This window comes from Trachemys scripta, chromosome 4 (genome assembly GCF_013100865.1).
Source record: "Trachemys scripta elegans isolate TJP31775 chromosome 4, CAS_Tse_1.0, whole genome shotgun sequence".
Classification (NCBI taxonomy): Eukaryota; Metazoa; Chordata; order Testudines; family Emydidae; genus Trachemys; species Trachemys scripta.
The window spans coordinates 16,524,556-16,552,015 of NC_048301.1; the positions used below are offsets into that span (position 1 = coordinate 16,524,556).

General features: G+C 45.9%; 1 protein-coding gene across 6 annotated transcripts; it reads left to right on the forward strand.

Annotated features, from left to right (window-relative positions):
- Positions 1-224: 224 nt before the first annotated feature.
- On the forward strand, positions 225-21,716 carry PPP1R36 (protein phosphatase 1 regulatory subunit 36). 6 transcript variants are annotated; one of them, XM_034769749.1, is made up of 11 exons: positions 225-343; positions 2,723-2,787; positions 4,130-4,216; positions 5,125-5,258; positions 5,370-5,436; positions 6,647-6,745; positions 10,985-11,125; positions 16,816-16,858; positions 18,434-18,627; positions 18,717-18,911; positions 19,229-21,716. In XM_034769749.1, exons 1-11 carry the CDS (start codon positions 233-235, stop codon positions 19,467-19,469), a joined length of 1,377 nt encoding a protein of 458 aa, XP_034625640.1. In that variant the 5' UTR covers positions 225-232; the 3' UTR covers positions 19,470-21,716. The 6 variants fall into 6 exon arrangements, with proteins under 6 accessions (XP_034625640.1, XP_034625643.1, XP_034625641.1 ...); XM_034769751.1 differs by lacking the exon at positions 225-343 and adding an exon at positions 642-763; XM_034769752.1 differs by lacking the exon at positions 10,985-11,125.
- The last annotated feature ends 5,744 nt before the right edge of the window (positions 21,717-27,460 follow it).

Genomic DNA, 27,460 nt, shown 5'->3' on the forward strand with positions numbered 1-27,460 from the left:
ATGCATCCGAAGAAGTGGGCTGTAGTCCACGAAAGCTTATGCTCTAATAAATTTGTTAGTCTCTAAGGTGCCACAAGTACTCCTGTTCTTCTTTTTGCGGATACAGACTAACACGGCTGTTACTCTGAAACTTGGAAGCTGAGTTAGCCAGCCTGACCTATGACGCTGAGGGGCAGGGCAAATAGATTGCAAGTCCCAGCGTGCAAAGCAGCAGGGCAGGGTGCATTGCACGATGGAACTTATCGTTTCCAGGGGCTGTTACCGGGATACCACCGGAAACAATGCCTCCAGGAGCCGCATTGTTCTCTCTGCGGCAGGCGGGCTCCCAAGCACCATGCAACCTGTAAGTTTCCCCCCACGGCTGCTGCACGGCACTTCCTCGCAGTGCCCTGGCCGGGAGAAGCGGAGGTCACGGAGAAGGGTTTGCTGGCTAGTGCAAGGGGAGGAGGGTTGCAGATAACGCCTGCAAACAGCCCGAGCAGGGACAGCACCGGCAGTAGTTTGCAGGCATGCCGGCAGCCCCTAAAGTAACCAGAGGGGCCAGGCGCAAGCTGCCTACGCAGTCTGCAAAGTGATGTAGACTTTAAGGGAACAAAGGTGATCTCCTGCCTGCTGTTTATTTTGGCTTTAACTACTAATGCAGGGGAGAGGAGAATGGCGTGGTACCTTTTCTACTGGAGTCCGGACTCTTGGGTTTTCTTTCCAGTTCCTCTGAGGACTTCTGGAAAACGACTTTGTGTCTCAATTTCTGCACCTGTAAAAGGTTAATGATACTAACATGTTAGTGACAGGTTTCAGAATAGCAGCCGTGTTAGTCTGTAGCAGCAAAAATAAAGAGGAGTCCTTGTGGCACCTTAGAGACTAAGAAATTTGTTTGAGAATAAGCTTTCATGGGCTAAAACCCACTTCATCTGATGCATGGAGGTGCCACAAGGACTCCTCCTTGTTTTAACATGTTAGTGACACTTATCTCCTAGGGAAGTTGCCTTCTTAGAGATCTTCTGGTGGTGGAAGGTGCTGTACTATATCAGGAAGAATTGTAATTGTTTGCTATCAGAAGACTTCAATACAAATTAAACCACCTGCCATTTTGGTTTTAATGACCATATGTGACCACACATTTAAGCGAGCAGCCAGAGAGTTATGGCTGCACGGTATAGTTTGCAGACACAGTTAAGTTCTTTATTCCATTTTGCTATCATTGTTTACACTTGTATCTCATTATCCATCTCCTGCATCACTAATCATCACCTTCTACTTGATCTTTAACTGAATTGATAATCCCATGTTTGCAATCTCAAGATCCTGCATTTATGCCATCCCTTTCATCAGAGGATTGCAAAGCACTTGAAAAAAGGTTTTTTTTATTTCCATTGTACAGTTGGAAAAATTGAGGCCCAAAGAGGGCAAGATCAAACAATTGGTTAGTGTGAGCATCAGGAATAAAACCCAGATCTCCTGACTCCCCGTTCAGGGTTCTAACCATTATGCAGGTTGCCTTCTGCTGACATGAAATTATTTTGATATTCTAAGGTCTTGTCCACATGGCCCTGCAATGCGAACTTCTGGCATGTGAACTCCAGTGCACATTAAAGTGTTGCGCTCTCACTACCCCAGGTGGTCCCTGCTAATGTGATCTAAAAGTTACCAAGTTTACGTTAGCATAGTCCTGTTTGAAACATAGCCCTTTACGTCATGCTAGCAGGATCTACACAAGGCACTGCAATTCACACCCCTGTCATCCACACTGTGACTGTGGGGGCTGTGTAGACAAGCCTTAAGTCCAGTGTTCTGACAACATTTTAGAACTGAGTCAGAGTCTGTGTGGATTTCTGTGAGACTGGTTGGTCAGCTGGCAAAAAGTGACAGAAAACCTTAATGCAATACTGTATTTAAACTAATTATCCTTAACTGAAGAGCAAGGGTCCCAGCAATTGGATGCATGTTATCTTAAAGGTGACCTGCAAAGGGTTTTTTAAGCCTTTGCAATCTTTCCTTTTTAATGATGTATAAAGAAGACTGAAAGGTTTTTGGTGGGGGTTTTTTCCCTTCCAAATGTTTTTTCTCCTTATTTTTTACTTGGAAATATAAAGAATATAAAATCTTATCTTCTCTGGTTTTGTTGGATGACCACTGGGAGGTCTAAAAGATGTTTTGCGAACTCTTCATACCTAAGTTAAATGAGCAAGGAACCTGCTGAATCTTTAACAAAGATTTCCTTTCTCCAAAGTCTTAAATAGTCCTTGAAGTTAAAAAGATGTTACCAGAAACAAACAAAAAATAATGTATTTTAAAGAGCCTGACTAAACCCCTTTCTGTTCTTAATAGCTTTGCATTTACTAGTTCTCCAGAGTCTTCCAATGTAAGCATGATTTACATTTCTAATGTTAAAAAAAAGTTAAAACCCCCCAGTAAACCTTTCAGGCCTTCTTTAGAATCTGAAATAAGCAAAAAAGAATTAAAAACCCATTTTTCTCTTCCTTAGTCGGTCAGTTTTTGACCCCAAAGATTTTGTCTGTTTGGCCAGCTCAGGAACCAATTTCAGGGACTTGCCTGACAACATGTGGGTGAAATGGACAATTGAGACAGACCAAACTATGGTCAAACTACATAGTGTTTGTATTATGAATACTTTGTTTAATTGGGTTGAGAATATGCCTGGATTAGATTTTAAAAAGTAGTTAAAGAGTTTACACATGACATTATATTTTAATTTTTATAGATGACAAAAATAGCCCCAGGGGTGTGGTACTGGAAAGAGGATACCAAAACACTTGAATTTGCAAGGTAAAAGTTACAATTTTTAAAATGTACAAACTAAGGCCTTGATCCAGCAGTCCTTATACAGGTAAAAATTGGATCCCAATGGGATATTTGCCCAAATATGAACTGCAGGACCAGGCCCTACATATTTGTTTTCCCTGTGGAGGGAATAGCTTTTTAACTTTCACTCTGTAGAATGTATTGTCGTTTACCCCAGTAGATGAATGGAAAGAGAAATTTGCTATAGAAATACTGAATATGTTAGTGACATTTACTTTGCACTGCTCTCCTGCAGTGTTCACTACAAGAGGATTCCAGCATGTTATATCAGATAGGCACATGCCTGAGACAATGCTCTGAAAGCCAAGGGCCAAATTCAGAACTGATGCATTGGGTGCAACTTCACTGAAGACATGGAGCTGTGTCCACTGCTATGTTTGACCCTGAAGTACTTTCAAGCACCCAGGAACTGTAGGCATAATGCAACTGCACCTGTCAAGGGGTGATATTGCTCTTAAACATTATTATTTTTTTACATTTTTGTGGCAGTTGTGGATTAAGACTTTAATGGGCCGAAATCTACAAAAAATTTGGGCCACTGAAAAAAAATATAGGCTTCCTGTTCTTTCCCGAAACAGCTGACAGTGTGAGTATGTGCCATGCAGGGTGGATGATTTGGAGTCGGTCACACATGACTCCCACTTGCTGCCTCCCCGCCCCTTTCATATGCATTCCGGATCTTCCTCAGGTGTGGATTTCTCCTGTGTATACTGTCTCTTCCCTACTCCTGCTGCTTTGTCTGCCCATCACACATGCCCCTTTAAATAATGGGTCCCAGCAAGTCTACCAGCCTCTCTGCTGTCTTCAGGTGTGCTGCTCCCTGCCTGCCTGCTTGCCCTGTAAGGATTAGTGAGTTTCTTGTGTACCACAGTGTACAGGGACCCTGACCGCAAACTCTAGAACAAGGTGGCTCACTTTTCAAGCCTATCCTCTCAGAGACAAAAGAGGAGTAAGAGCCCAGTCAGGGGCTCATTGATTTCAGTTGGAGCAGGAGCAGGCCGTAGGTCAGGAAACAACCTTTCCCTTCCTATCTCTCTCCTACCTTGCAGTGCTCTGTGTGGCAGATACAGGAGTGGGAGGATATGAAATTCGTCAGATGTATTTGTCCCTTTCTAAACCTGCCTCGATGGATAGCAAAAGCAATGTCTGATACCCTGACCCAATCACCGTTCAGAGATTTGTCTCAGTGTCACAGGGAGGCCCAAACATGTGGATGTTACATTCCAGTATATACTGAATTTGTTGCACCACTTCCCTGTCCAGTTGCACTTTACCTTTCTGAATGTTCACTCTGTATGTGTTACAGCTCCATCCCCGCCGCAGATGCTAAAGAGAAACTCAAGAAGGGCAAAACCATCCATTTTCAGGAAATGGGTAGTAAAACACTAGACAGGTATTCCAGTTTAAACTCACTTGGTTAAAACAGGAAAGCAGCATTATTTGGGTGGAAACTTTTGCCCATAGTTTTAAGAATCTATATTTTATCTTGTTTTAATGAAGTATGTAAGGCAGAAAGTAAATCTGTCACTTCAGCAGTCATTTCAGGCTGCGTGGTTAGTGGTCTGAGCACAGGACTGGGAGCCAGGAACTCCTAATGTCTATTCCTAGCTCTGACTCCAGCTCCTTTTGGTCGTGGGCAAGTCACTGAACATCTCTGCCGCTGTTTCCACATCTGTTAAAATGGGGACAATAATACTTATCTATAGAGAGGGGGTCTTGTGAGGATGGATTAAATAATTCATGTTTGTAAAGCACTTAATTTTTTTTTTTTTAATAATGGAGATATCCCATCTCCTAGAACTGGAAGGGACCTTGAAAGGTCATTGAGTCCAGCCCCCTGCCTTCACTAGCAGGACCAAGTACTGATTTTGTCCCAGATCCCCAAGTGGCCCCCTCAAGAATTTGTTGTTACCATTATTATTTATGTTACACATGGACTAGATTGGCATACACTAAAAGACACAGTTAACTTTCCTCTTTACCACCCATAACCTAAAATGTCTTTGACCTAAGTAGTATGGTCACAATTTATTATATTACCAAATGAAAGAACCACATTCAGAAGTGCTCTGAAGAGTTGAAGGATCTTGGTTGGCTGAACGTGGTCTACTTGCAATAGCTTGTTAAAGAAAGAAAGAAAGAAAGAAAGTCTTCAGAGTATTCATCTAAACCTTTTTTAACTACTACATCTTTAAATTGAATCAACTGGAAAGAGAACATCCCAGATGTTAACAGCAAACTTGTATCTGATTGTAACCCAAATAAGTGGAATTAACAGCGTATTTTAAATCCCGCCTGTAGATCGACTCCTAGTATGTTTCGAGATTTGTTTGGTGCAAGATTCCCTGAGAAAAGAATGAATATACAAGAAGAGAAATCCCCTAGGCTGTCGAAGCGGGGACAAAATGCGTGTGTTACATTAGACGATGTTAAATGTGAGTAAACACTGTCATTTGGTCTCAGCACAGTGTTATCCTTACAGATTAGGAAAGTATTTCCTCAGAAATATTTTTGACATCCATTTTTTCCACTTGGTGCATTTTTAGATGCTGCTTTGTTTCTGGTACAAGAAGATGAATCATATCATATATCTTCTTTTACAGCAGTTATGAGGTATGTAGTCTGGAATTTGTTCTAAGAATTTTGTGTGTGTGTGCTGTGTGTTTTAATAACTGATGGTGATGGATTCAGAGCTTATAAAAAGTGGAGAGCGAAATAGTAGAGCTTTAAAATCTCTCCTCTGTCAACTATAAAGTTCAGTGGAAAGTGCTACCAAATGCATTTCAGCCCTAGCAGAGAACAACAAGGTAATTCCCTTACTCTTATGAAAGGGTCTTTCACTGTGTTTACTAAGGGCTAGATTGTGATTTGGGGCTCAACACTCATGCAGGATAGTAATTCTAATTGCATCCCCATGCAGACTTACTCACACATCGGGTCTGGCACAAGGCCCTAGAAGGGAGGAAAGAACAAGGTGGAGCCTTTGTTCTGCGCTGCCAATACTAGAACTGCTGAGCTGGTGCAGAAGGTGTCAGAATTTGCTGTTGGTATTTGTCAGCAGTAAATTACTTCCTTGCTGCCCAGAACAAGAGGGAAACAGAGAAGGAATTATACCTCAGAGATACGTCCCTGAGGCACAATGGGGTGGTACCACTTCCTCACTACCTTTTGCTCAGGGCCCGGTCTACATACACAATCTAGCCCTAAGGGAATGATCACTTGGGAAGAGAGGCGTTTTTCTGCTTGGACTTTTAAATGCGGGTTCCACACTTAACGGTAAAAAGCAACAGAGGGTCCTGTGGCACCTTTAAGACTAACAGAAGTATTGGGAGCATAAGCTTTCGTGGGTAAGAACGACTTGCATCTGAAGAAGTGAGGTTCTTACCCACGAAAGCTTATGCTCCCAATACTTCTGTTAGTCTTAAAGGTGCCACAGGACTCTCTGTTGCTTTTTACAGATTCAGACTAACATGGCTACCCCTCTGATACTTGACACTTAACGGTGTATTTTGTACACAGAAGTCATATGTTTTATAACCCACCTGCTTCAGAAGGCCCATCTCCTGGAATGTCCACATGCAGATCCACCCTTCAGCATGTTTCTTGGACTGCTTTGATTAGTATTTCTGTAGGGACATGTCCCTGCAAACCCTTGCTAGTGGGTGTAGTACTTACTACTATGAATAGGTCTACTAGGAAGCTCTAGCCTAAGTACTAAGTGTTGGTAGACTGTAGGCGCTTCGGGGCAAGGACATGTTTTTAGGTTCCGCCTGACATCAGTAGTATTACATACATGAATGTAATCTTGTTGTCTTCCATTTAGGAGTAAGCAGCTGGATGAGTTCCTCATGGCTCTGCTTTTCTATTTATCGTATTATCTGGAAAAAATTGCCCTGGAAAAGAAACCCAAATCTTTTATGGTGTAAGTAAGAGACTTTACTGATTTAAGGACACAGGGCCTGACTCTCCCCGTGCAGGCAGGCCTTACTCAAGTGAATAGTATCATTGCTTCAATGGGACACCACACATGAGCAAGGACTGCTGCAGGATTGGGCTCATAATAGATACAGACTAGATTTCCCATTACTGTCTCTGTTGGGACATTTGAATGTAAAGGTCGTTTATCTACAAGGGGAGCATTACAGGTATGTTTTGAAATGCTGACACAACCAGGCACAGTTTACAGTGTTAAAGATGGAGGGCCCAATCCTACAAACACATCGTCCTAGACATACTGCTCACTACTGAGAATTGTCTCTCCTCCCTTCCTAATATGTTAGTTCTCCTTTGTCTGTCTTGTCTATTTAGACTGTATGCTCTTTGGGGCCTGGGCTGCGTCTTATTGTGCCTACTGTGCCTACACAGTCCCTAGTGAAATGGGGCCACCATCTCAACTGGAACCTCTAGGTACTACTGCAGTGCTAATCAACTACAACTTATATTTCCTTTTTCTTCACTGGGATGAATCGTGGTAGTAAGCATTAAGCCCAGCCCTTTGTGTGTGCAAGATAGGGCCCCAAGTAATCAGATAGGAGTTCACTAGTGTCCCACATAATTTACAGCAGCTATTACAAATGAGCAAAGGTGTGTCTCCCTCTGCACAAAGTTAGTCAGTCAGCAGCTTGTGACGTTTCAACCTGTTTCCTAGCTTCCAGCAGGATTTGACATATCAACCCTTAGCAGGTTGTTATGTCCAGCAACCTGCCAAATTAATGTCCATATATTATGGAGCTACAATAGAAATTCCAAAGTAGATAAGGTTGAAAATAGCTTTCCATCATAGGCCTGATTTTAACCCCCACCAGTGTCCTTACATAAATAGATTCCACCTGAAATTTTTCATCTGTGGTCTTGTGCCTAAGGAAGATTTGATTTTTGGGCCACACTTCGTTTTAGGGCTCCACTTATAAATGGTTTATAAAGCGTGATTAGATGTTATAAGCATGTTGCAGCATGAGAAGTATTTGTGAGATGGTTATATACTGTTATCTCGTTTTGACCCAAGTGGTTAGACAAAATGCAGGGTCCTGTGGGTTGGTTTCGTTAGGAGGAGAACTTGATGACAGAATCAGTTATCTCTTTGATGCACTCCTGTTTATTTACAAAGATGACCAAAGTCCTGTTTTGATGAACACAGGAGGAATCAAACAACAGGAGATAGTTTCTTTTCCCAGAGTTCCAAGCCTCTTTTCAGCTAGCACTGTTACTAAAATCTCTCTCTCTCTCTCTATCAGCTTTTTCTCAGGGTTATGCTACCAGTGCTTCTGTGACTATACAGCCTTCTCTGTCTCCTTTTGTGTTTCTCCCACTTCTCTCACTCAATCCTTTATAATCCATTTGTGAGTGGAGCCTTAATATAAAGTGTGACTACTTTGTTTGTTTTTGTGGGATAGACTGCTGAGGATTTGTCTTTGGCTCTGTAGGCAGAGCCGTCCCTTGGGTAGGGCAAATTGGGGTGACCGCTCTGGGCCCCGCAGTCTGGGGGCCCCGTGGGCTGGTGTGATTGGCAGATGTGGTCGGTCGCAAAAGAGACAAATCCATCACTTCCGCCCCGGGTGCCGCAACCCCCTAGGGACGGCCCTGTCTGTAGGATTGATAAACTCCACATCCATAGGTGAGGTGTCTGTCTGACAATGTAAGGCCATGTCTGCACTACAAAATTAAGTCGACTTAACTTACCTTGGCATGCAGCTTCTGCAGTAATTACGTCACTTGTGCGTGTCTACACTGTGCTCCTTGTGTCGACGGTGCATGTCCTCACCAGGAGTGCTTGTATTGATTGTACTGTCAGTGTGGGGCGTTGTGGGATGGCTCCTGAAAGCCAGTAACAGTCAACATAAGTAACACAGTGCACTGACACTGTCGACCTGAGTACATTGACCTTGACTCTACAGTGCTTATGGAGGTAGAGTTATTAAGTTGGCGTAGCAGGGGAGTTATGTCAGCGGGAATGAAATTTAAATGTAGACACTTCCATAGCACTGGCTGCTGCTAGGGCAGTCTCAGGCCACCGCCCCTTCTCCCCCCAGCAGCAGGAGTTTGGGTGTGGGAGGGGGCTGGGGGTTGGGGCGTAGGAGGAGGTGAGGGCTGTGGGCAGCGCTTACCTTGGGGGGCACCCTGGAAGTGGCGACATGTCCTTCCCTCAGTTCCCGGCCAATGGGAGCTGCAGAGCCGGCACTTGAGGCAGGGACAGTGTGAGGAGCTAGGAGCTGAGGGAGGGACATGTTGCTGCTTCCGGGGAGCCACGAGGAGCCGGGTAGGGAGCCTGCCAGCCCTGCCCTTCCCAGCACCAGTGCGGATCCCGGGCTGCATGCCACTGCCCACCCACTCCAGCACCTGCAGGTGTCCCGGGCTGCTCCCCCCAGCACCTGCAGCACCTCCGGGTTGCCCCCCCAAGCACCTGCAGCCCCCCCTGGGCTGGCCCCCCGAGCACCTGTGGTGCCCCCTGTGCCGCCCCCCCATGAGCACCCGCAGTGCCCCCTAGGCTGCACCCCCCCAAGCACCCATGGTGCCCCCGGGCTGCCCCCTCCCGAGCACCCGCAGCACCCCCGAGCCGCCTCCCTTCCCAAGATTTAGTCAGGGGTATATAGTACAAGTAATGGACAGGTCACGGGCTGTGAATTTTTGTTTACTGCCTGTGACCTGTACGTGACTTTTACTAAAAATACCTGTGACTAAAATGTAGCCTTATTCATAAATAAATAAACGAGATCCATAAATCATAAATGTGATTTCACATACGTGGTCTTGGATTCGCTGGTAGAGCTGCGGGCTGCGACCAGTAAGATGATCTCATGGCTGGTGAAAGACAGCCTGCAGGTCCTGAAATTGCTAGTGTCTCCATCCGGAAAGGCAAGATGCTGTCCACTGAAACAGTGAATAGTTAGACTCTTGGTAAAGAGTACGTAACTGACTGAACGCACTGATTACCTCTGCGTTTCAAACATTCTTGCTTTGGAAGGTTTTTTTTTTTTTATAGCCTCAGAGACTTTAAGGTCAGAAGGAACCATTATGATCATCTAGTCTGACCTCCCGCATGATGCAGGCCACAAAAGCTGACCCACCCCCTCCTGGAATAATTCTCTCCCTTGACTCAGCTATTGAAGTCCCCAAATCATGATTTAAAGGCTTCAAGTCGCAGAGAATCCTCCAGCAAGCGACCCCTGCCCAGCAGGTGACCCCTGCCCCATGCTGCGGAGGAAGGCGAAAAACCTCCAGGGCCTCTGCCAATCTACCCTGGAGGAAAATTCCTTCCCGACCCCAAATATGGCGATCAGCTGAACCCCGAGCATGCGGGCAAGATTCTCCAGCCAGACCCTCCGGTTATAGAGGCATTCATCTCAAAGCCCCTCTGGGTCCATCTAGATTCCTTTTCCCATGACCCTGTTGATCTGGTTTCAGATCTGGGTATGGTAAAGAAAGACAACCTCTGTGTTTTATCTTTACTTGGTGCTTTTCTGACTCTTTACGAGTCCCAGCCTGGGTAGTAGCAGATTTCTTACAGGTACAGCTACACTGAGCAAAGAACTCCAAACTCAACCAGCCATCCTTCCAAAAAGCAGTGAAAGTCACTCCACCCCATGGGTGGCAGTTTGAGCTAGAAAACATAAAAACAAGTGTTTTCTTCACATTCTAAAAATAATCTTCTACCTTTATTGTTCCTGGAATCTCATATTTCAGAAATGGCTTAGTCTGAGAGTTCTACATTTGCTTTATTAATTTGTCCTAAAAGAGGATGAGAACCTTTCAGCATTTTTTTGAAGGCTTTTGGAGATGTTTGCTCAGTGTGGCACCAATTGTACAATGAAGTGTGCCCATATATGGTGTATATCTGAACCTGCAAGAAGTCCCAAGGGTCCATGTCTAGGCTACAAGAAGGGCTCACAAGCTTGATAAAACCAGAGAGATTCCCCTGGCAGTCTGTAGATGTGGAGCTTGCAAACCCCGCAGGGTCAGAGAGAACTTATGGGGCCAAGTCCCATGCTGTGTTGCCCCACCAGCCCTGAAAATGCTCTAAATCAATCTGACTGCAAACGGGTCCTCTGGGTTGGTTATGCAGTGTGATGGTTTATACATATTCTTTCCTTTCATAAACATTCAGACGTATCTCACCTAAACAAAACACCCTTTAAAATAATTCTTTTTCCTTCTTTTAAAACAGAAACCCCAGTGTGTTAGACCAAAAAGAACGGGAGGAGACATTGGCTAAGCTAACAGGAACCAAGAAACACCTTGCCAAGGTGTACTGCATCCTTATTCTTGGACTAGGAATGGCTGAGCAGCATCACATGGCTTGTGGAAAGTAAGGAAATGCACTGAGTAATTTTCCCTATGATGACTCCTCACCAGGTACACTTGTATTGATTGTAGTCAGTGTGGGGCATTGTGGGATGGCTCCTGAAAGCCCGTAACAATCGACATAAGCAACATGGTGTCTACACTGACACTGCGTTGACCTAACTACATCGACCTTGACTTTACACTGCTTGTGGGGGCAATAGTTGCCATTACACCTGACATCCAGCCAGTCCACGCATGGGCCAGGGCCCTCATTTTGGGTATGTCTGCACTGCACTCAGGAGGTGTGATTGCAGCAGGTGTAGGCATACCCAAGTCAGCTGTGATCTAGCTAGTTCCCCAGTCCCTCCAGATGGAGATTGCCACTGCACTCAGGAGGAGTGATTGCAGCAGGTGTAGGCATACCCAAGTCAGCTGTGATCTAGCTAGATCAAAGCTAGCTCGAGTAAGAATAGCATTGAAGCCACAGCAGTATGGGTGGCGGCTGTGCCCTGGTGTTCCCGGCGGACTGGGCTAACCTGTGCAGCCTTCCATGTGCTGTGATTTCATTGCTAGTGTTACTCACGCTGGCTTTGAACTCACTTAGATCAAAGGTAACTCAGGTATGTCTAGATGTGCTGCAGTCACATCTCCCACTTGCAGTCTAGCCAGACCTTTTCTTTGACAAAGACAAAAGCCCACAATAATCCAGTCCAAGTGAGCACTGCAGGAGGGAAAGCATTGGCCAGGGCCAAGTGAGCAGTGTGGAAAATGTTATAGACTTTTGTTATAAATAGGAGGCCTGCCAAGTGATTCATAGATTGTAAGGCCAGACGGGACCACTGTGTCCTCTAGTCTGACCTTCTGCATAACACAGGCCATAGGACTGCAACACACTGCAGCGGGGCTTTGGAGACCTGACTTGCAGCTCAGATCCAGCTGTGCAGAAGCCTTGGTGGCTATAGGAGCGATGTGGTATTGAGTGGGTCCAGCACAGGCAACTGGGCAAATGACAGTGCTGACATTAATTGCCATTTCCAAAGCCTCAGAGAAGATTGTGAGGGCAACGTAGCAGGGAGGAGGGAAGGTTAATACCTCTTAGAAGGAGAAAGGTAAACTAATTAATCCATGTAATATACCAGTGCTATGTCACATACCTCCCTGTGATCAGTGAACTGCTATGCACCAATGTACTATGCTGGCACAGCCCATCCACACTGTTGCTGTCCTGTTGCTGAAGCCTTCTGCTACCTACTTCCATGACCAAGCTGTTCCCCAGTCCCTCCAGATGTAGATTGCCAGTGTGTGCCCCATATCATGAGGCCCTGAAGCATGAGGAGTAAAGAGCACAGCACAGAACTCCCTGTGCACCCTGGAGTCACAGGATTGTGTGACCAGCACACACAGCATTGTGTGACCAGCTGCTGGATCTCTGGGCAGACTGCAGTTTGGGGTGGTGCTGTAGGGTTGTTTTCATTTTCTTGCTGATTGGACAGGGAGGATCATGCCAGCATTTTATTTTTCCAGTTGGAGCATAGACTGTAATACAGCTTCAAAGGCTGCAGGTACAAGACCCAATTTGTGCAATGTCTTCTCTGGGCCAGCTAGAGCTACTGGCTCTGAAGAACTAATCTACTCACTGTCCTTGCTAGGATAAAACTCTCTGGACAAGAAATCAGTGGAACAGGAGCTCTGCCCTACTTACCGAGTCTGCTGCCAGTTCTCTCCCTTCTCTTTCCTGGCAGAGGGAAAGGAGCAGGGTTATAGCTATATAGAGAGAAGTTAATTAAAAAAAAACACCCTGCAACAATCTGGGTAAAAAGTGAAGAGATGTGTATGAGAATTGTCAGTATTATTTAGTATTTACATTACAATTGTGCCCAGAGGCTCTGAAGAGGATCGGGGCCCCACTGTGCCAGACTCTGTAGAAACATAGAGGTAGATGTGGTCCCTGCCTCAAAGAGCTTAGAGTCTAGGGCCTGGTCTACACTACATGGGTAGGTCTACGTAAGCTGCCTTGTGTCAACCTAGCTGTCCAAGCATCTTCATTTAAATTTGGCTCCCGCCAACATAAAGGCCTCTCCACACTGATTTGGTAACATCACTTTCCTGAGCAGAGTAGAGTCACAGTCGATGTAATTAAGCCGACGCAGCATCAGTGTAGATACCATGTAGATACATTGCCTGTTACTGGCTTTCAGGAACCGTCCCACAGTGCCCCACACTGACCATACAATGGACACAAGCGCTCCCAGTGAGGATGCGCAGGACCAACACAAGGAGCCAAGTGTGCACGCCCACAAGCGATTTAATAACTGTGGTGGTTGTGCGCCAATGTAAATTAGGTCGACCTAATTTTGTAGTATAGACATGGCCTAAGAAGACAAACAATATAGGAAGGGTGGGAAGAGGGATGAGAGGCAATCAAGTATATTCATTATGGGTGGGATTTTCAATTGAGTTCAAAGGGCATAGACATAGGCCAATGCTGAGTGCTTTTGAAAATATCTATCTATCTAATCTAAAGTAAGGGTGGCATTTTCAAAAGCGCTCAGCTTTGGCCTACCTCTGCTCCCATTGAAGGCAACTGAAAACCCAACACACCATGAATGTATTTGATTCTATCCATCCATCCACCTGTGAAAGATACAAACATGTTTTGCAATTACATAAATAATATATAAACTTTCCCAAATTGACTTAGATTAGCATTGAAATGGCTGAATGGTCACTGGGAATTCCATAGGCTGCCTAAAACAAATGTGATTGTGTCACACTGATCAACATTTACTAATTATTGGAGCTGGTTGAGAATTTTTCAATTCAGTGTTTTTGTTAGAAAATACTGATTCTTTGAAACTATTTATGGGACAGGGTCAGTTTCTCGATTTGAAAAGCTTCTGGGGAAAAAAAGTTCTGAAATTGCTAAAATGGTACACTTCAGCATTTTTTAAATGACAACTTTTGTTGCTTTGGTTCCATATGACTTTTCAGTTAGAAATCTAAGCTAATTATATATTGTTTTAATTAAAAATGCAAATAGGTCAAAACCGAAACATTTCAAAAAGATTGAAATGAAATGTTTCAGCTGACCCAAGCCTGATTGTTTCTCAGTTTGTTGGTTTGAGATTTCGACTTTTTGTCCCACTTTGGAATGGGAATTTTTTTTTTGAAATCTCAACATTTTTCCAGGGATGGGAAAAGCATTTCCCACCCAGCTGTACTATAATTATTCCTACCCAGCTGTTAAGTTATTAATTGTTCCTGTGAAGTTTTCTCCAAGGGTTTAGAAAGGAGTCTATTCTGGAGGAAGAGTAGCATGAGGCTTCAAATGGTATCCACATGCAACTTAATAATGATTGAATTGTTTGTGAAGCGCAGCTTAGGAGTCCTGTTTTGATGTTATCTCAGACTGTGTTTTGAGGAGTTCCCCAGCAAACCTATTTGTGTGTATGAGCTCTAGTTCTTTTATGTCTCCAACCCTGAGGAAGGAATAGGTGTGTCTAGCTTTCTCCTCTGAAACTGCTGGGACAGATTGTGCAATTTTTTTATAGTGCCAATTTCCTTCTGGGCATTTTGTCATAATGGGAAAAAATAGGTTGTGTCCCCAGAGCTGCATACATTACTTACACAAATATGGCTAAAGCGGGGCCCCACTTGAAGTCTGAGGCAGGACTCACACGGACCTTGTTGTGGTCCCTGGTCCATAAAACACATAGCTGTGGATCAGAGAGCTGCTAAAATGGCATATGAAGCATTTATTTTCAGTTGCATCCACATGCAGGATGCAGGGTCCCATAAAAGTTAGAGAACATTGTGTTTTCATAAGCATACACGCCTCTGCTTAATGTAGCATCTGGGTTTGGCTACGCTTTCCTCCACTATGTCTAATGCGTTCATTTCTGCAGACTCACTGCCAGTTCTACAAACTCCTTCTGACTGGGTTTCTAGTGCACGGGATGCACTTCACTCACTTAGCCATTCACATGTTTCTTACAATGCCCCCTACTGAGCTTGTTGAAATTTACCTTTTTCCTAACTCCGTCATCATTTTCTTAGCTAATGAGTAAGAGTGCACCAAACACAGGAACTAAAGTCTCCCACTAACTTTAGGAAGTTTTACCTTGAGCAGTTTTCTTGGGTTTACCTCCCCCTACATGGTTAGCATTGGAAGGGAGAGGGATGGAGACCACAGCCCTGCTGGGCTCCAGTTGAAAGGCTATTTTCTGTCAATCTTTCATTTAGAGTGGTTGGGTTTCCTAGAATGCAGAAAGCAGTTGGAGGATTTTGTCATTAAGGGACTGCACAAGCTGCATCGTGCTAAAAGGTGAAATCAGCTCTTAAGGGGTCATTTTACTTAATCCACTGTTAGATTTCACGATTATAATGTTCGTGGCTGATAGCGCATTACAGGGACTGATGAGCAACAAAATACGTTGAAGTGACTTTAGAATTCCGCAGTGACAATGGGCCACGTTGCTTGGCCACTGTTAAGCTTAGGGGCTCCTACCCTTCCCATGCTGAAGGGAGTCAGCTGCCTCTGTGCCATCATCTCTCCTTACCTTGAACCCTGCATAGCACATGGGGTTTGGGATCTGCAGCTGGGGAGGTGTCAGGTTTGGGGAAAGAGGGTAGAGGAATGGAGTGGGGCTGGGAGGGAGGCACATCTTTCTCCTGGCCAGTAAAAAAGCCAGTGAACAATTCATGCAGCCTAAAGCATATCACTTTTGCTCTCCCCTCTGTACAGAGATTTCTGGGTGCAGTGGCAGCTGGGGAAGCCCTGGTTGTGTGGAACAATTGGCGCTGCACTGTTGGGAAACCAGGGAAAGCTACAGTGGCCCTGAGTGCTGGCATGGAGGCACAGAGCCTCTTGCACATCCCTTAGGATCTACCCAGGTCCTGCAGGAATCTGTAGGGCCTGGATTAGGGGGGAAATTGCTCCCCATTCCGCGGTAGCAAAGTCTGCCCCCTTGCAGAATGATTGAATGACTCTTCGTAGGTGGGGGTTCTGTCTTCCAGATCTACAGGTATGTCCACGGCCCGGTGTCCCAAACGCTTGGCACAAGTGTGAATCAGATCGATGTACTTCCAGAGCAAGCCTTTCACGAGGAACGCTACCGTTACTTTAACAGAGGCCGTTCTCCTAAAGCTTTGTCATTCTTCTGCGAGTTTTACATTTCCTCTCTGAGTCCCAGAAATCCTCTCCCTTTCCATGTCTCCTGTATCGTCTTTCAGCTTTGAGCGGACACTACTCCCATCCTGGCTATGCCCCCATTGAAGTCAATGAGAGTTTTTCCATCGACTGTGAAATTAGACCAAGGCTGAGTATTTTTTAAAATCCCACCCACAGGGCCCAATCTTAATAGAGACAGAACCCAAAACTCTATTGGAAATTAATAGGAGCCTCAGGTATGGTATCATCTATCATCAACTATCAGGCCCATGACATTCGGTCTCTGGCCGATTGAATTAGCTAAGCCACATAGTGTGGTGCATTTTCTTTCTTTTCTTTCTGAGTCAGTCCAGAAATCCTGCCTTTCTCTTGGGCACTGGGCCTCTGCATTGCTGGTAAAGATGGTTGCTCAGCAACCAGCCTTACTGTGCTGGTGAAATGTCAGCTTGGTGGTAGCCATCTGATTTGTGTCCAGTATGCTGTTCAGAGACTTGAAAGCATAACTCCGGCTATTAATTTTTTACTATTGTTGATTATCTTAGGAGAAAAACATCATCATCACAGAAGGACCGAGAGTTCTTTGAGGTAAGAAAGAGACATTTGTGGATAGACACTGAGATTTTTCGCTAATCCTAGAATAAGATGAAATGAGTAAGCGTCAGAAATGGTAACTGCCCTGGGTTCAAGATATTGGGCAAGATCATCAGCTGGTGTAAGCTGATTTAGCTCTGTGGAAGTCAGTGGTGTAAATCAGTATGGCTTCCAATGAGGCTCTGGGCCAGGATACCTAGTGGTGGAGAAAGCAGTGAGTTTGTTTAAATTGTCACTAACACGCACTTCCTCAGAATTGTTCCTGCTGAGACAAGACACTGAGAAAGTGGGTCAGCCACCAATTTTGTCCTGTGTTTTACATCACTTGGTGTGCTCTTTTACTCCAATTTTGAAGGCCTCCGTGTTGTTCCTCATTGTCCCTACAGAAAATAAAACAAAGCAGCTCAAAATCTTCATGAGCAACCCTACAGTAACAAAGCAGTTTGCAAGTGATGAAAGGAAAAAAATCAGCAAGAAAATAGAGTTCAGTTTGAAACTTCCATTCGGGTTAAATCCAAAGTTCACAATTGCAGCCGTGAGCCTAGCACTGTATGATTCAGAAATGTAACAGTCTTAAAGACGACAGTAACATATCCCATCATTCACAGTAATGTTTCTAGATGTCAAGGCAGGAATAGCTCCGTGAACAGGTTTTGACAATTAATTTCCAGATACCATACTTCACCAGATTCATAGAAAACATTTGAAACCAATACGATATTTTGGACTCCAGTGGATTGTGATGTGCTTACTTAGGGCTTGTCCACACCTGAAACGCTACAGCAGCACAGCTGCGGAAATTAGCACTTCTGTGTAGACGCTACCTACACCAACCCGACAATATAGTTAATCCACCTCCCCGACAGGCTGTTACTAGGTTGACAGAAGAATTCTTCCGTCAACCTAGTGTTGTCTATACCAGGGGTTAGGTCGGCACAGCTACAACCCACCGGTGTGGATTTTTCCCACCGAAGAGATGTAGCTATAGCTACGTAAGTTTCTGGCCTAGACCAGCTCTTAGCAGAAATTCTATGTAATGGGGACACGTTCAGCCTGTGCCAAGTATCCCTGGTATTTAACCAGGCACTAACTAGGTGAACATCTAAGCTTTGGCCTTTTAATACTGAAGTTGCCAAGCAAGGATGAGATGCGGTGATCTCATTTCTTGTAGTAGTATTCGGTATGTAATTTCATTTCCAGTTTTCTCGATAAATTTTTATAAAGTAATGTCCTGTTCACCACTTAATCCCTATGACATTACAGTGACTCAGTGTGGGGAGACACTACTGTTCCCAACTGAAACACAAGCAGCCTGAACAGGACTCAGGGTGTTTGGCTCTAAAAATGGCCATTGGTCATGGGAAGTGTCACATTAAGAGACATTCTACTGTGCCACAAGTCTCTACTGTAAAGAATATGCTGTGATACTGGGTCATATTCTATGCTGATGTATCTCTGTTGACGTCAGTGGAGTTACGCCAGCAGATAACTTGGGCCTCCCCTTTGTATGCTGTGGCTTTCTCTGTAGCACAGCCGTATTCGATAAGATTGGGCTCTGTTTCTGTTTAGTGCTTCTACAACTTCTGTACATACGTGGCCTGGGTGGTGTTCAGACGGAAGCACTTCCAAGAGATTCAGGAAGAAGTGGGCAGGCTTCTTCGCTCTGACATATTTAACCCCGCATTGAGAGAAAAGAACAGCCCCAACCTGCAGAAAACAGATGTCTCTGCCGATCAGAGGAAAGTTATCTTTCCCTATCACAGGTACCACTCCTTGCTTGTTATCCTGGCACATAGGGGAGATCGCACTGCATCACCGGGATCAAACTAAAGCCCATTTGTTCTTTCTGAAGGAGTGTATATGCCAGACGCCCAGCGATAAAGAGCGTCGTTGGCCAGCGCTCGCCGGTGCTCAGCACGCTACTGCCCCTGCCCAAAGACAACGCTCAGTATCTCTTCCAGACTCATTACCTGCATCGGGGCAGAACCCTTCCAACCTGCAGCAGCAAGGACCTGCCGGACTACTCAACTGTTGAGCTTACACCCAAGTAAGGCGCTGTTTCCGTGGCTGTTGGCTGTATTTCTGCAAGGGATGGTTGACACTTAAGGCTCCTGACTCCATGTTGCTTCCCAGACCCAGCAGGACCAATGTAGTCCCACTGCATGGTGGGAAAGCAGGATTTGGGGACTTAATTGGTGCATGATCCCTGTGCACATAGGCAAAGTTTTCCCTCAGGGTAATGCCTGACCCAACAAAAGATAAAGTTCTTTGCAATTTTCTATGTAAAGCTGCAAATTCCATGCCCCACCCCAGTTTTCCTTAGCCCTGGTGTTTCAGTTACATCAATGACTCCTTTTGAAACAGGGTTGGCATCATTGGAGCCCTTCGCAGCAAGTTCAATCCCCACACTCTCATGCCTATTGGGGTGATAGAGGAGGAGGAGGAGAAGAAGGAGGAAGAACAAAGAACAAAGAGAAACAGTTTCTTAGCCAGTTCATATGACCTGGCTTTGTCGTCCCACAGAGGCACCCAAGTTGGAATCAGTCGCCCGAGCATGGTACTCTCAAGAGCAACTACGGAGGGAGACTACTCTGAGAATGGTTAATAGAAATGGCGCCCTCTAGAATTGAGGGTAATTCTAGCATGAGTTAAGTAAACCACTTTGAAGTTTCATGTTTAAGAGCAGAGGCCATTTGTTACAGGTAGTGCAGCCTAGTGAATAGGGCACTGGACTAGGACTAGGATTTAGGTTCTGTTCCCGGCTTGGCCACTGACTTGCTGTGTGACCTTGGGCAAGTTATTTCCCCCACTTAGTGCCTCAGTTTCCTCATCTGTAAAATGGGAATAATGAGACTGACTCCCTCTGTAAAGCATTTTGAGATCTATGGACCAAAAGAGCGAGGTATGATTATTATTTATTCCTTTAAAATTTGCATTGCGAGAAGATTCCTAGAAGGATTAAAAGTTCTGGAATTGATGGTTTTACGGGAATTTCCTCTTACATGTTTAATATACTATGTTTACGGATTTTTGATTTCCAGTGTTTCACTGGGCTTTGCACATATGCATCTCTCCATATTAATGCATGACAGATGTTGATAAATGAATAGCAAAGATGAATACCACTATTTAAAGATATGGGGCAGATCCTCAGTTGTTGTAAATCAGTGTTGCTACACTGAAATCAAAGGAGTGATGCTGATTTACTCCAGATGCGGAGCTAGCCTGCAGTATTTATTATATAGCATTTATCTCTCATCTTTCACTTTCACCAGTGGGGGAAAATAGGTCCTAGAATTCCAAACATCAATTCTTGGAAAGTCTTGGATTCTGTGACTTTCAGAGTCCTCCATGACATTTTCCGCTTCAGCTCTGGGACGGCAGGGCTGGAGCTCCCAGCCATCATGGGGACCCTGCAGCTCCAAACTGCCAGCCACAGAGCTCTGAGGGACTGCAGGTGGTGGGGGCCAGAGTTCCCAGCCTTCCCAGCCACCATGGGTGGCGGGGGCCCCCCGGAGCTTCCAGCTGCCCCAGGCAGCAGGAGCCCCACAGCTCCCAACCGCCGCAGGTTCCCTGGAGCTCCCAGCCTCCGGACTGCAGTGGGGGCTCAGGAGTTGTCAGCTGCAGTGGCAGGTGTTGGACCCCTCTTCCCGCAGCAGGGGTTGGGCTTCAGTCATCCCCTTCCCCATGGGGCTCAGTCAGCCTCCAGTCAGCCCCCCCCCCATCTTTAGTAAAAGTCACAGACAGTTCATGGGCTTCCGTGAATTTTTGTTTATTGTCCGTGACCTGTCCGTGACTTTTACTAAAAATAACCATGACAAAATCTTAACCTTAGTCATTAGAAATTACAAGGGTTTACCTATAAAACTGTCCGTATTCTGCTACCAATACCATTAGCAGAAAACCGTGGTGAAATCCTGGCCCTTTTGAAGTCAATGGGAATTTTACCATTGATTTCAATGGGACCTGCATTTCACCCACTTGGCTCTAACAATGAAAGAAAACCAAAGACAGGTAGAGTTTTCTGAGAGCCGAGAAGAAAACTTTAACATCTCAGTGTATTGTTTAAAATGCTATCTATGGGACCGCTGCGATTTTCTCATGTACATAGATGTTGAATGCGACGTGCTTTGTTCAGAACAAACACTTATGCACTTATATTATGCATTTCTGCATTGGTTTAGGGAGGGCAAGTTAGTGAGAAGACAAATATACAAGAATCGGATATGGGCCTAGGTAAATGTCCTTTTCTCATGAAAAACAGATTGCTGCTAGAATATATAGCAGAAGTTCCAAACACCTGGCCCCCCACTGATATATTTATCTCGTCCTCATAACCTTCAGGTTTTGCCAATATTAAAGTTTTATTTTTAGAAAATAATCAGTAAAGTAAGATTGCATCATGTGTAACATGACCTTAATGCTCTCACATATGGCCTGAAAAATAGCACTGAGAGGAGGCTGGATATCTCACTGATCAGAGTCCAATGATGACACTTCAAGGGCTAGATTTTCTAAAAACTTGGTAGGGCCAGTGCACATACAAAATGCACATACTGCTTGGTTTGGGGAGTCTCCAAAGTCCTCTATGTGGTGTATTGAGAACTGTATTTAAATTGTAGGTTGTCACTTTAAATGGATTTTCCTGGTCCTGCTTGCAGACTAGGGGTTTCTGTAAGGAAGCATGTGATCTGGGTCTAGCAGCAGTCAGTCTGGAGGCAGACAGCCTATAGTAAGGTGAGGTGAATTGTGCCTCACTTCCTTAGGGAGCAGTCTGATTTCTTTCTGGTTTTGGGCTCTTATATGTTATCATTCTGAATTCTAAGAAATAAAGCTGTTTTTTGCAACCTTTCAGCAAGAGTATTTATGTGTTTATCTAACCTCTCTGTGTGTATGCTGTGAACATAGCACCCTACAGCACTTTTTCCCCACGGCATTGATGCAGCACAAACTAGGCCAACTAGTAGGAGTTTGGTGACTACAGAAGGGTTTTCTGCTCTTGATCTGTGCAGAAACCTCCCATTGACCCCAGTGAGAACCCTGCATGGACTGAGGGGTGTACATGGCCCCAGCTTTCTAGCTACAGCCCATGTCCCTGAATTAAAAATGCAATTTGCCCCATCCCCAGAATGAGTCTGATAACTCAATACAGTATATATTGGCTTTCCTCAGGGCCAGACATTGCCTACCACATGCAAATTAGACAAATTAGAAAAATGGTCTGAAATCAACATGATGAAATTCAATAACGACAGGTCCAAAGTACTTCACCGAGGAAGGAGAAATCAAATACACAACTACAAGATGGGGAATAACTGGCTAAGTGGTAGTACTTCTGAAGAGGATCTGGGGGTTAGAGTGGATTACAAATTGAATATGAGTCAATAATGTGATGGAGTTGTGACTACAAGGAGGGATAGCTCAGTGGTTTCAGCATTGGCTTGTTAAACCCAAGGTTGTGAGTTCAATCCTGGAGGGGGCCACTTAAGGATCTAGGGCCAAATTTGTACTTGGTCCTGCTAGTGAAGGCAGGGGGCTGGACTTCATGACCTTTCAGGGTCCCTTCCAGTTCTATGATATAGGTATATCTCCATATATTATATTATCATTCTGGGGTGTATTGACAGGGGAGGTAATTGTCCCGCTCTACTGTGCAGGGGAGGCCTCCACTGGAGTACTGTGTACAATTCTGGGCACCACTCTTGGAGAAAGATGTGGACACATTGAAGAGTCCAGAGGAGAGCAACAACAATGATAAAAGGTTTAGAAAACCTGACCTGTGAGGACAGGTTAAAAAGACTGGGCATGTTTAGCCTGGAGAAAAGAAGACTGAGGGGGGACCTGACAGCAGTCTTCAAATATGTTAAGGGCTGTTATAAAGCAGTGTGTGATCAGTCGCTCTCCATGTCCCCTGAAGGCAGGACAAGACATAATGGGCTTAATCTGCAGCGAGGGAGTGTCACAGGGTAGCTGATTCCTGTAGCTAGACTGAGCCCAGCTCTCCTGGACTAGAGCTGGGGAGTCCAATCCAGTCAATTAAAGAGAGCTGGGCTACACCCAGGCCTATGAAGGGCTGCTGGTGGGTAAGATTAGCTGTGCCCTGGGGAGGGAAAGCCACACTGGAGTGGCGAACCCCTGTGGTGGGTCCCCTGGAGCAAGGGGGCCAGTTGCTCAGGGGGACAACCCTGAAGCTGCTGCCCCAGAGAGGGAGCAGGACTGGTACCTGGCCAGACCTGGGAACCTGCCTGAGGCTCCTGAGGGGCCTAAAACCTGAAAGTAAGAACTGAGTTATGACTGTCTTTCTGCTTGCTTATGTGCTTTTATTAAGAAAATAAGCCTCCTTGAAAGAGACTGGGCACGGCAGTGGATACTTTGGAGCTAGGGGAGAAGCCTGGCCCAGTGACAGGGAGATTTAGGTTAGATATTGGGAAAATTTCCTAACTATAAGGGTAGTTAAGATCTGGCATAGGATTCCAAGGACGGTTGTGGCATCCCCAGCACTTTTAAGAACAGGTTGGACAAACACCAGTCATGGATGGTCTAGGTTTACTTGGTCCTGCCACAGCGCAAGGGGATGGACTAGTTAACCTCTTGAGTTTCCTTCCAGCCCTACATTTCTATGAGTCTCAAAATCAATTGATGTATCTGCTACTGAATTGTAGAGGTGAGAGAGGTTCTCTTACAGCTATTAACACACATAGCAGGTGCCAGGCAATCCCTTTGGCCTGTGTGGGAGAACCAGCTTCATCAATCAAGCCAGTGGTGAATAATCTCTGGCCATGGAGTACTGAGAAATAAGTGGCCATTCCAGCAAGTGCTTTCCGGAGGCAAAGGGAGGATCTGGAACAGTCATACTCAGTTAATTCTGCCTGTGAGGCCTCTCCCATTGAGCTCACAGCTTCTTTCAGATTGAATTGTGTGGCACTCCTGGGAAACAAACTGTTGCAGGAACTCACAGGGTGAAATCTGTGGTTTGCAAATCAGGCTAAGTGGTCCTGAGGCTCCCTTCTGGCCGAAAACCCTAGGAAAACATAAATCCAGCCCTTACAGAGGGATTTGGGCCTGATATTTTATGGTAATCTCTTAAACAATCTGGTGCTTTCTGGAATGGACTGAGAAATCCCAATACTCAGATTCTTTAGTCAGCAGGATGCTTACCAGAGCCTGCAGGTAGACTGAAAGCTTGCTCAGTCAGAGGAGACTCATATTATCTTGGAGGAAGCGGAGTTCGATGTGTCTTACACAGGCAATCCAAGCTTGTTTAAGCATGTCAGCAGGCCCCTGCGGCCTGTCCCACATGACAGTGAATCAGACTTCCAACAGGAGAGAGTGAGTCAGAAAGGGCGCTTGAGAAGCTTAATTCATCAAGCCCTTGCTGTTCTGCCCAGGAGAATTTCGCTCAGAAATATCCACCCTTGATAATGATATGGTAGAGCCAGGAGTCATGAAACATTGCTCCTGGCTTTCCGCACAGACTCTGCGTGTAGTTTGCATCAGGGAATTCCAGCAGGTTGGTGGCTTCCATGAATGTGTTTTTAAAAAAGCAAACCCCAAACTCGTTATGTGTCTTGGAATAAAAACCACATGAGCCAGATTTCCTGTATGAAGTACAAGAACAAATGTCCATAGATGGTAAAAACAGACAGACGTGTTCATTATAACCACAGGGTTCGGTGCCATGACTTCTGTTGTGTTACCACGTACTTCACTTCCTCATGGCTGCTTTGTACATTCCTGTTATTTAGCATGGCTAGCTGCATGGCCCAGCGTCTTGACAGGCTTTTTACAAAGACTCTTCCATTCATCTGCACCATATAGGGGGTGTCAGCCATTCCGCTGTAAGCAGCTATTTTTAGACATTTATAACTGTGCTGTATAAATTCATGCCAGGCAGAAACTTGGCAGAAACAGTCTCAGCTCCGAAGCCAGTTTGTAAGAGAGAGAAAGTAATCTGGCCATTGGTTAGGTCTCAACTCCAACCCTCAGCAGTTAGTGGCTTCCATTGGGAGGCAGGTGGGAATGGTGGGGTTATCATAGTCAGTAGCTTGTGGGAATCAAGAGGTAGAAAGAAGTGAGGGAGTCTGAGGCCTTGCTAGCCACTGGGGGCCAATCCTGCCCACCCTCCTTTCACAGATGAGGACTATAGTCATGGATTTGGGGAGCCAGCACAGGAGGCCTGCACCCTCTTCATGCTGAGGATCAGAGGTCCACGTGGATCTGCACCTAGAAACGTAGGAACTGCCATATTGGATCAGAGCGTGGTCCATCTTGTCTAATCGCCTGTCTCTGACAGTGCCTAGCACCAGCTGCATCAGAGGAAGGTGTAGAGACTCTGTTTGGATCAACTGGCCATTTCCCTGTGCAAGAGGAAGCCCCGCAGCAGGAAAAACACAGCAGGAAGCACTGCTATTTGCAATCCAGAGGTTGTAGCAGCCGCTGCAGATAGGCAGAAAAATTCACCAGCTCCAGACTCAAGGATTTCCCCAGCACCCAGCTTGAAGCAATATTGATTGATTGTGGCTGAATCCTCAGGGAAAAGGCCCCCTGGAAATGAGCCTAAGATAGAATGAGCACTTCAGAAGAGTTGCAGCTGTGTTGTTCCCAGGATATCAGAGACAAGGTGGGTCAGGTAATATCTTTTATTGGACTAATTTCACCTGGAATGTCTTGCAACATGCGTTCACTCCTTATCTGTTCCACCCTTGTATTTATCTGTTTACCTGAATACCTTTCCCAGCCTTGGAGAAGAGTTCCGTGTAGCTCGAAAACTCATCTCTTTCACCATCAGACGTTGGTCCGATAAAAGACATGATCTCACCCACCTTGTGTGTCTACTTCAGAAGAGCAATTTTTTGACTTTTGAACACTCCAATGGCACAAAACATCTTGTAGCAAAAGGCTTTCTGGGTTTTTAGGGGACAAAAAGCCCACCCCTAGACTTGCTCAGAGATTTTTCATTCTCTGCAAAATCAGAAATCCTAGAATTTTCTTTTGTTACTATCTGTGTGAATTTAGTGCAGGTAAAATGTGCCAGTTCCTCTATTTCCCCACAGATTAGCTACACCATAGGCAGCAGCAGCAGCGTTCCCACACGCTGCCCAGACAGTGTGCCTTGACCTGACCTGGAGGGACCTTCCTAGGGCAAGAAAACATTGGGTAATCTCTATGTCCATTCAGTTCTTGCCCTTTCTTGCTGATAGTGCCAACCAGGGGCAGGTGCCAGCTGAGGGGTGGTGGTCTCTCTGATGTGGACACCTGTTTGCTGGGAGCTGAAGTGAGACCACCAATTGGATTTCACACTTTTTTGACTTTTTGTGATTACCAAATCAGGTGGGAATTTAACTGGTGACTTAAGACAGAGGGTCTCAACCAGGGTTCTGGGGACCTGGATGACCGTGAGCAGGCTTCAGGGGGTCCACCGAGCGTTAGACTCACTGGGGCCCAGAGTGGAAAGCTGAAGCCCCACTCCCTGGGTCTGAAGCCCAGGGCCCTGAACCCTGTCACTCGGGGTTGAAGCTGAAGCCTGAGCAAAGTAGCTTCGTGGGGCCCCCTGTGGCGTGAGGCCCCAGGCAACTGCCCTGTTTGCTACCCCCAAACGCTGACCCGGGCTTTTATATGCAGAAAAACAGTTGTTGTGGCACAGGTGGGCTGTGGAGTTTTTATAGCATGTTAAGGGGGGGCCTCAGAAAGAAAAAGGTTGAGAACCCCTGGCCTGAGGGGTGAAAGCTGCTGAATGCCTTTGCCTTTCCCTGGACCAGCTAGTGCCTTACTCACCCCTAGTTGGAGGCTATTTGCTCACCAAATGTTTTTGTTTCACTCCCCTTTTCCCTTGCTTGGAAAAGGAAGCAGCCTCTGCATCCCTGCTGAAGCTCTGAAGATCCTTTCAGTTCCTCCTGTTTGCCTTTCTCTCCCCATTTCCATGCTGCCTTTCCACAGTCGAGGCTAACGCTGCACCTACCATCCTACCACCCAAGGAGAACGGATGGTGGCTCCCCTTAATCATTGGGAGTGGGCACTATTGAATCACATGAGCTGCTTCCTCTCTATTGCATGATGTGCTTGCTGCTTCTGTAGTCCTCCTGACTCAAAGTACAGTGAGAGCAGGGCTGGAAATTCAACCCAGGAGCAGCTTGAGGCAGGAATAGGGTTGCCAGGTGCCTGGTTTTCGACCGGAATGCCTTGTCAAAAAGGGACCCTGGCGGCTCCAGTCAGCACTGCTGACCAGGCCATTAAAAGTCTGGTCGGCAGTGCAGTGGGAGCCCGGGGCTAAGGCAGGCTCCCTGCCTTCCCTAGCTTCGCGCGGCTCCCGGAAGCAGACACCAGGTCTCTGCAGCCCCTAGATGTATTGGCGGCCAGGGAGGCTCCGCGTGCTGCCCCTGCCCCGAGGGCTGGCTCCACAGCTCCCATTGGCCAGGAAATGTGACCAATAGGGGGCAGCACCTGCAGGTGTGAGGGACGCATGTGGAGCCTACCTGGCCACCCATGCATCTAGGGGCTGCAAGGACATGGCGTCCTCTTCCCGGTCCCATGGCAAGTGCTGTCGGGACCCCGCATCCCGAACCCTCTACCCTAGCCCGGAATTCCCTCCCGCACCTC

Bases quoted from the DNA above. Each gene is read 5' to 3' on its own strand.
- PPP1R36 (XM_034769749.1), top strand. From the start codon at position 233: ATGGAACTTATCGTTTCCAGGGGCTGTTACCGGGATACCACCGGAAAC. The intron at 5,259-5,369 runs GTGAGTAAACAC...GTGCATTTTTAG, and splicing joins TACATTAGACGATGTTAAAT to ATGCTGCTTTGTTTCTGGTA. The intron at 16,859-18,433 runs GTAAGAAAGAGA...GTTTCTGTTTAG, and splicing joins AGGACCGAGAGTTCTTTGAG to TGCTTCTACAACTTCTGTAC.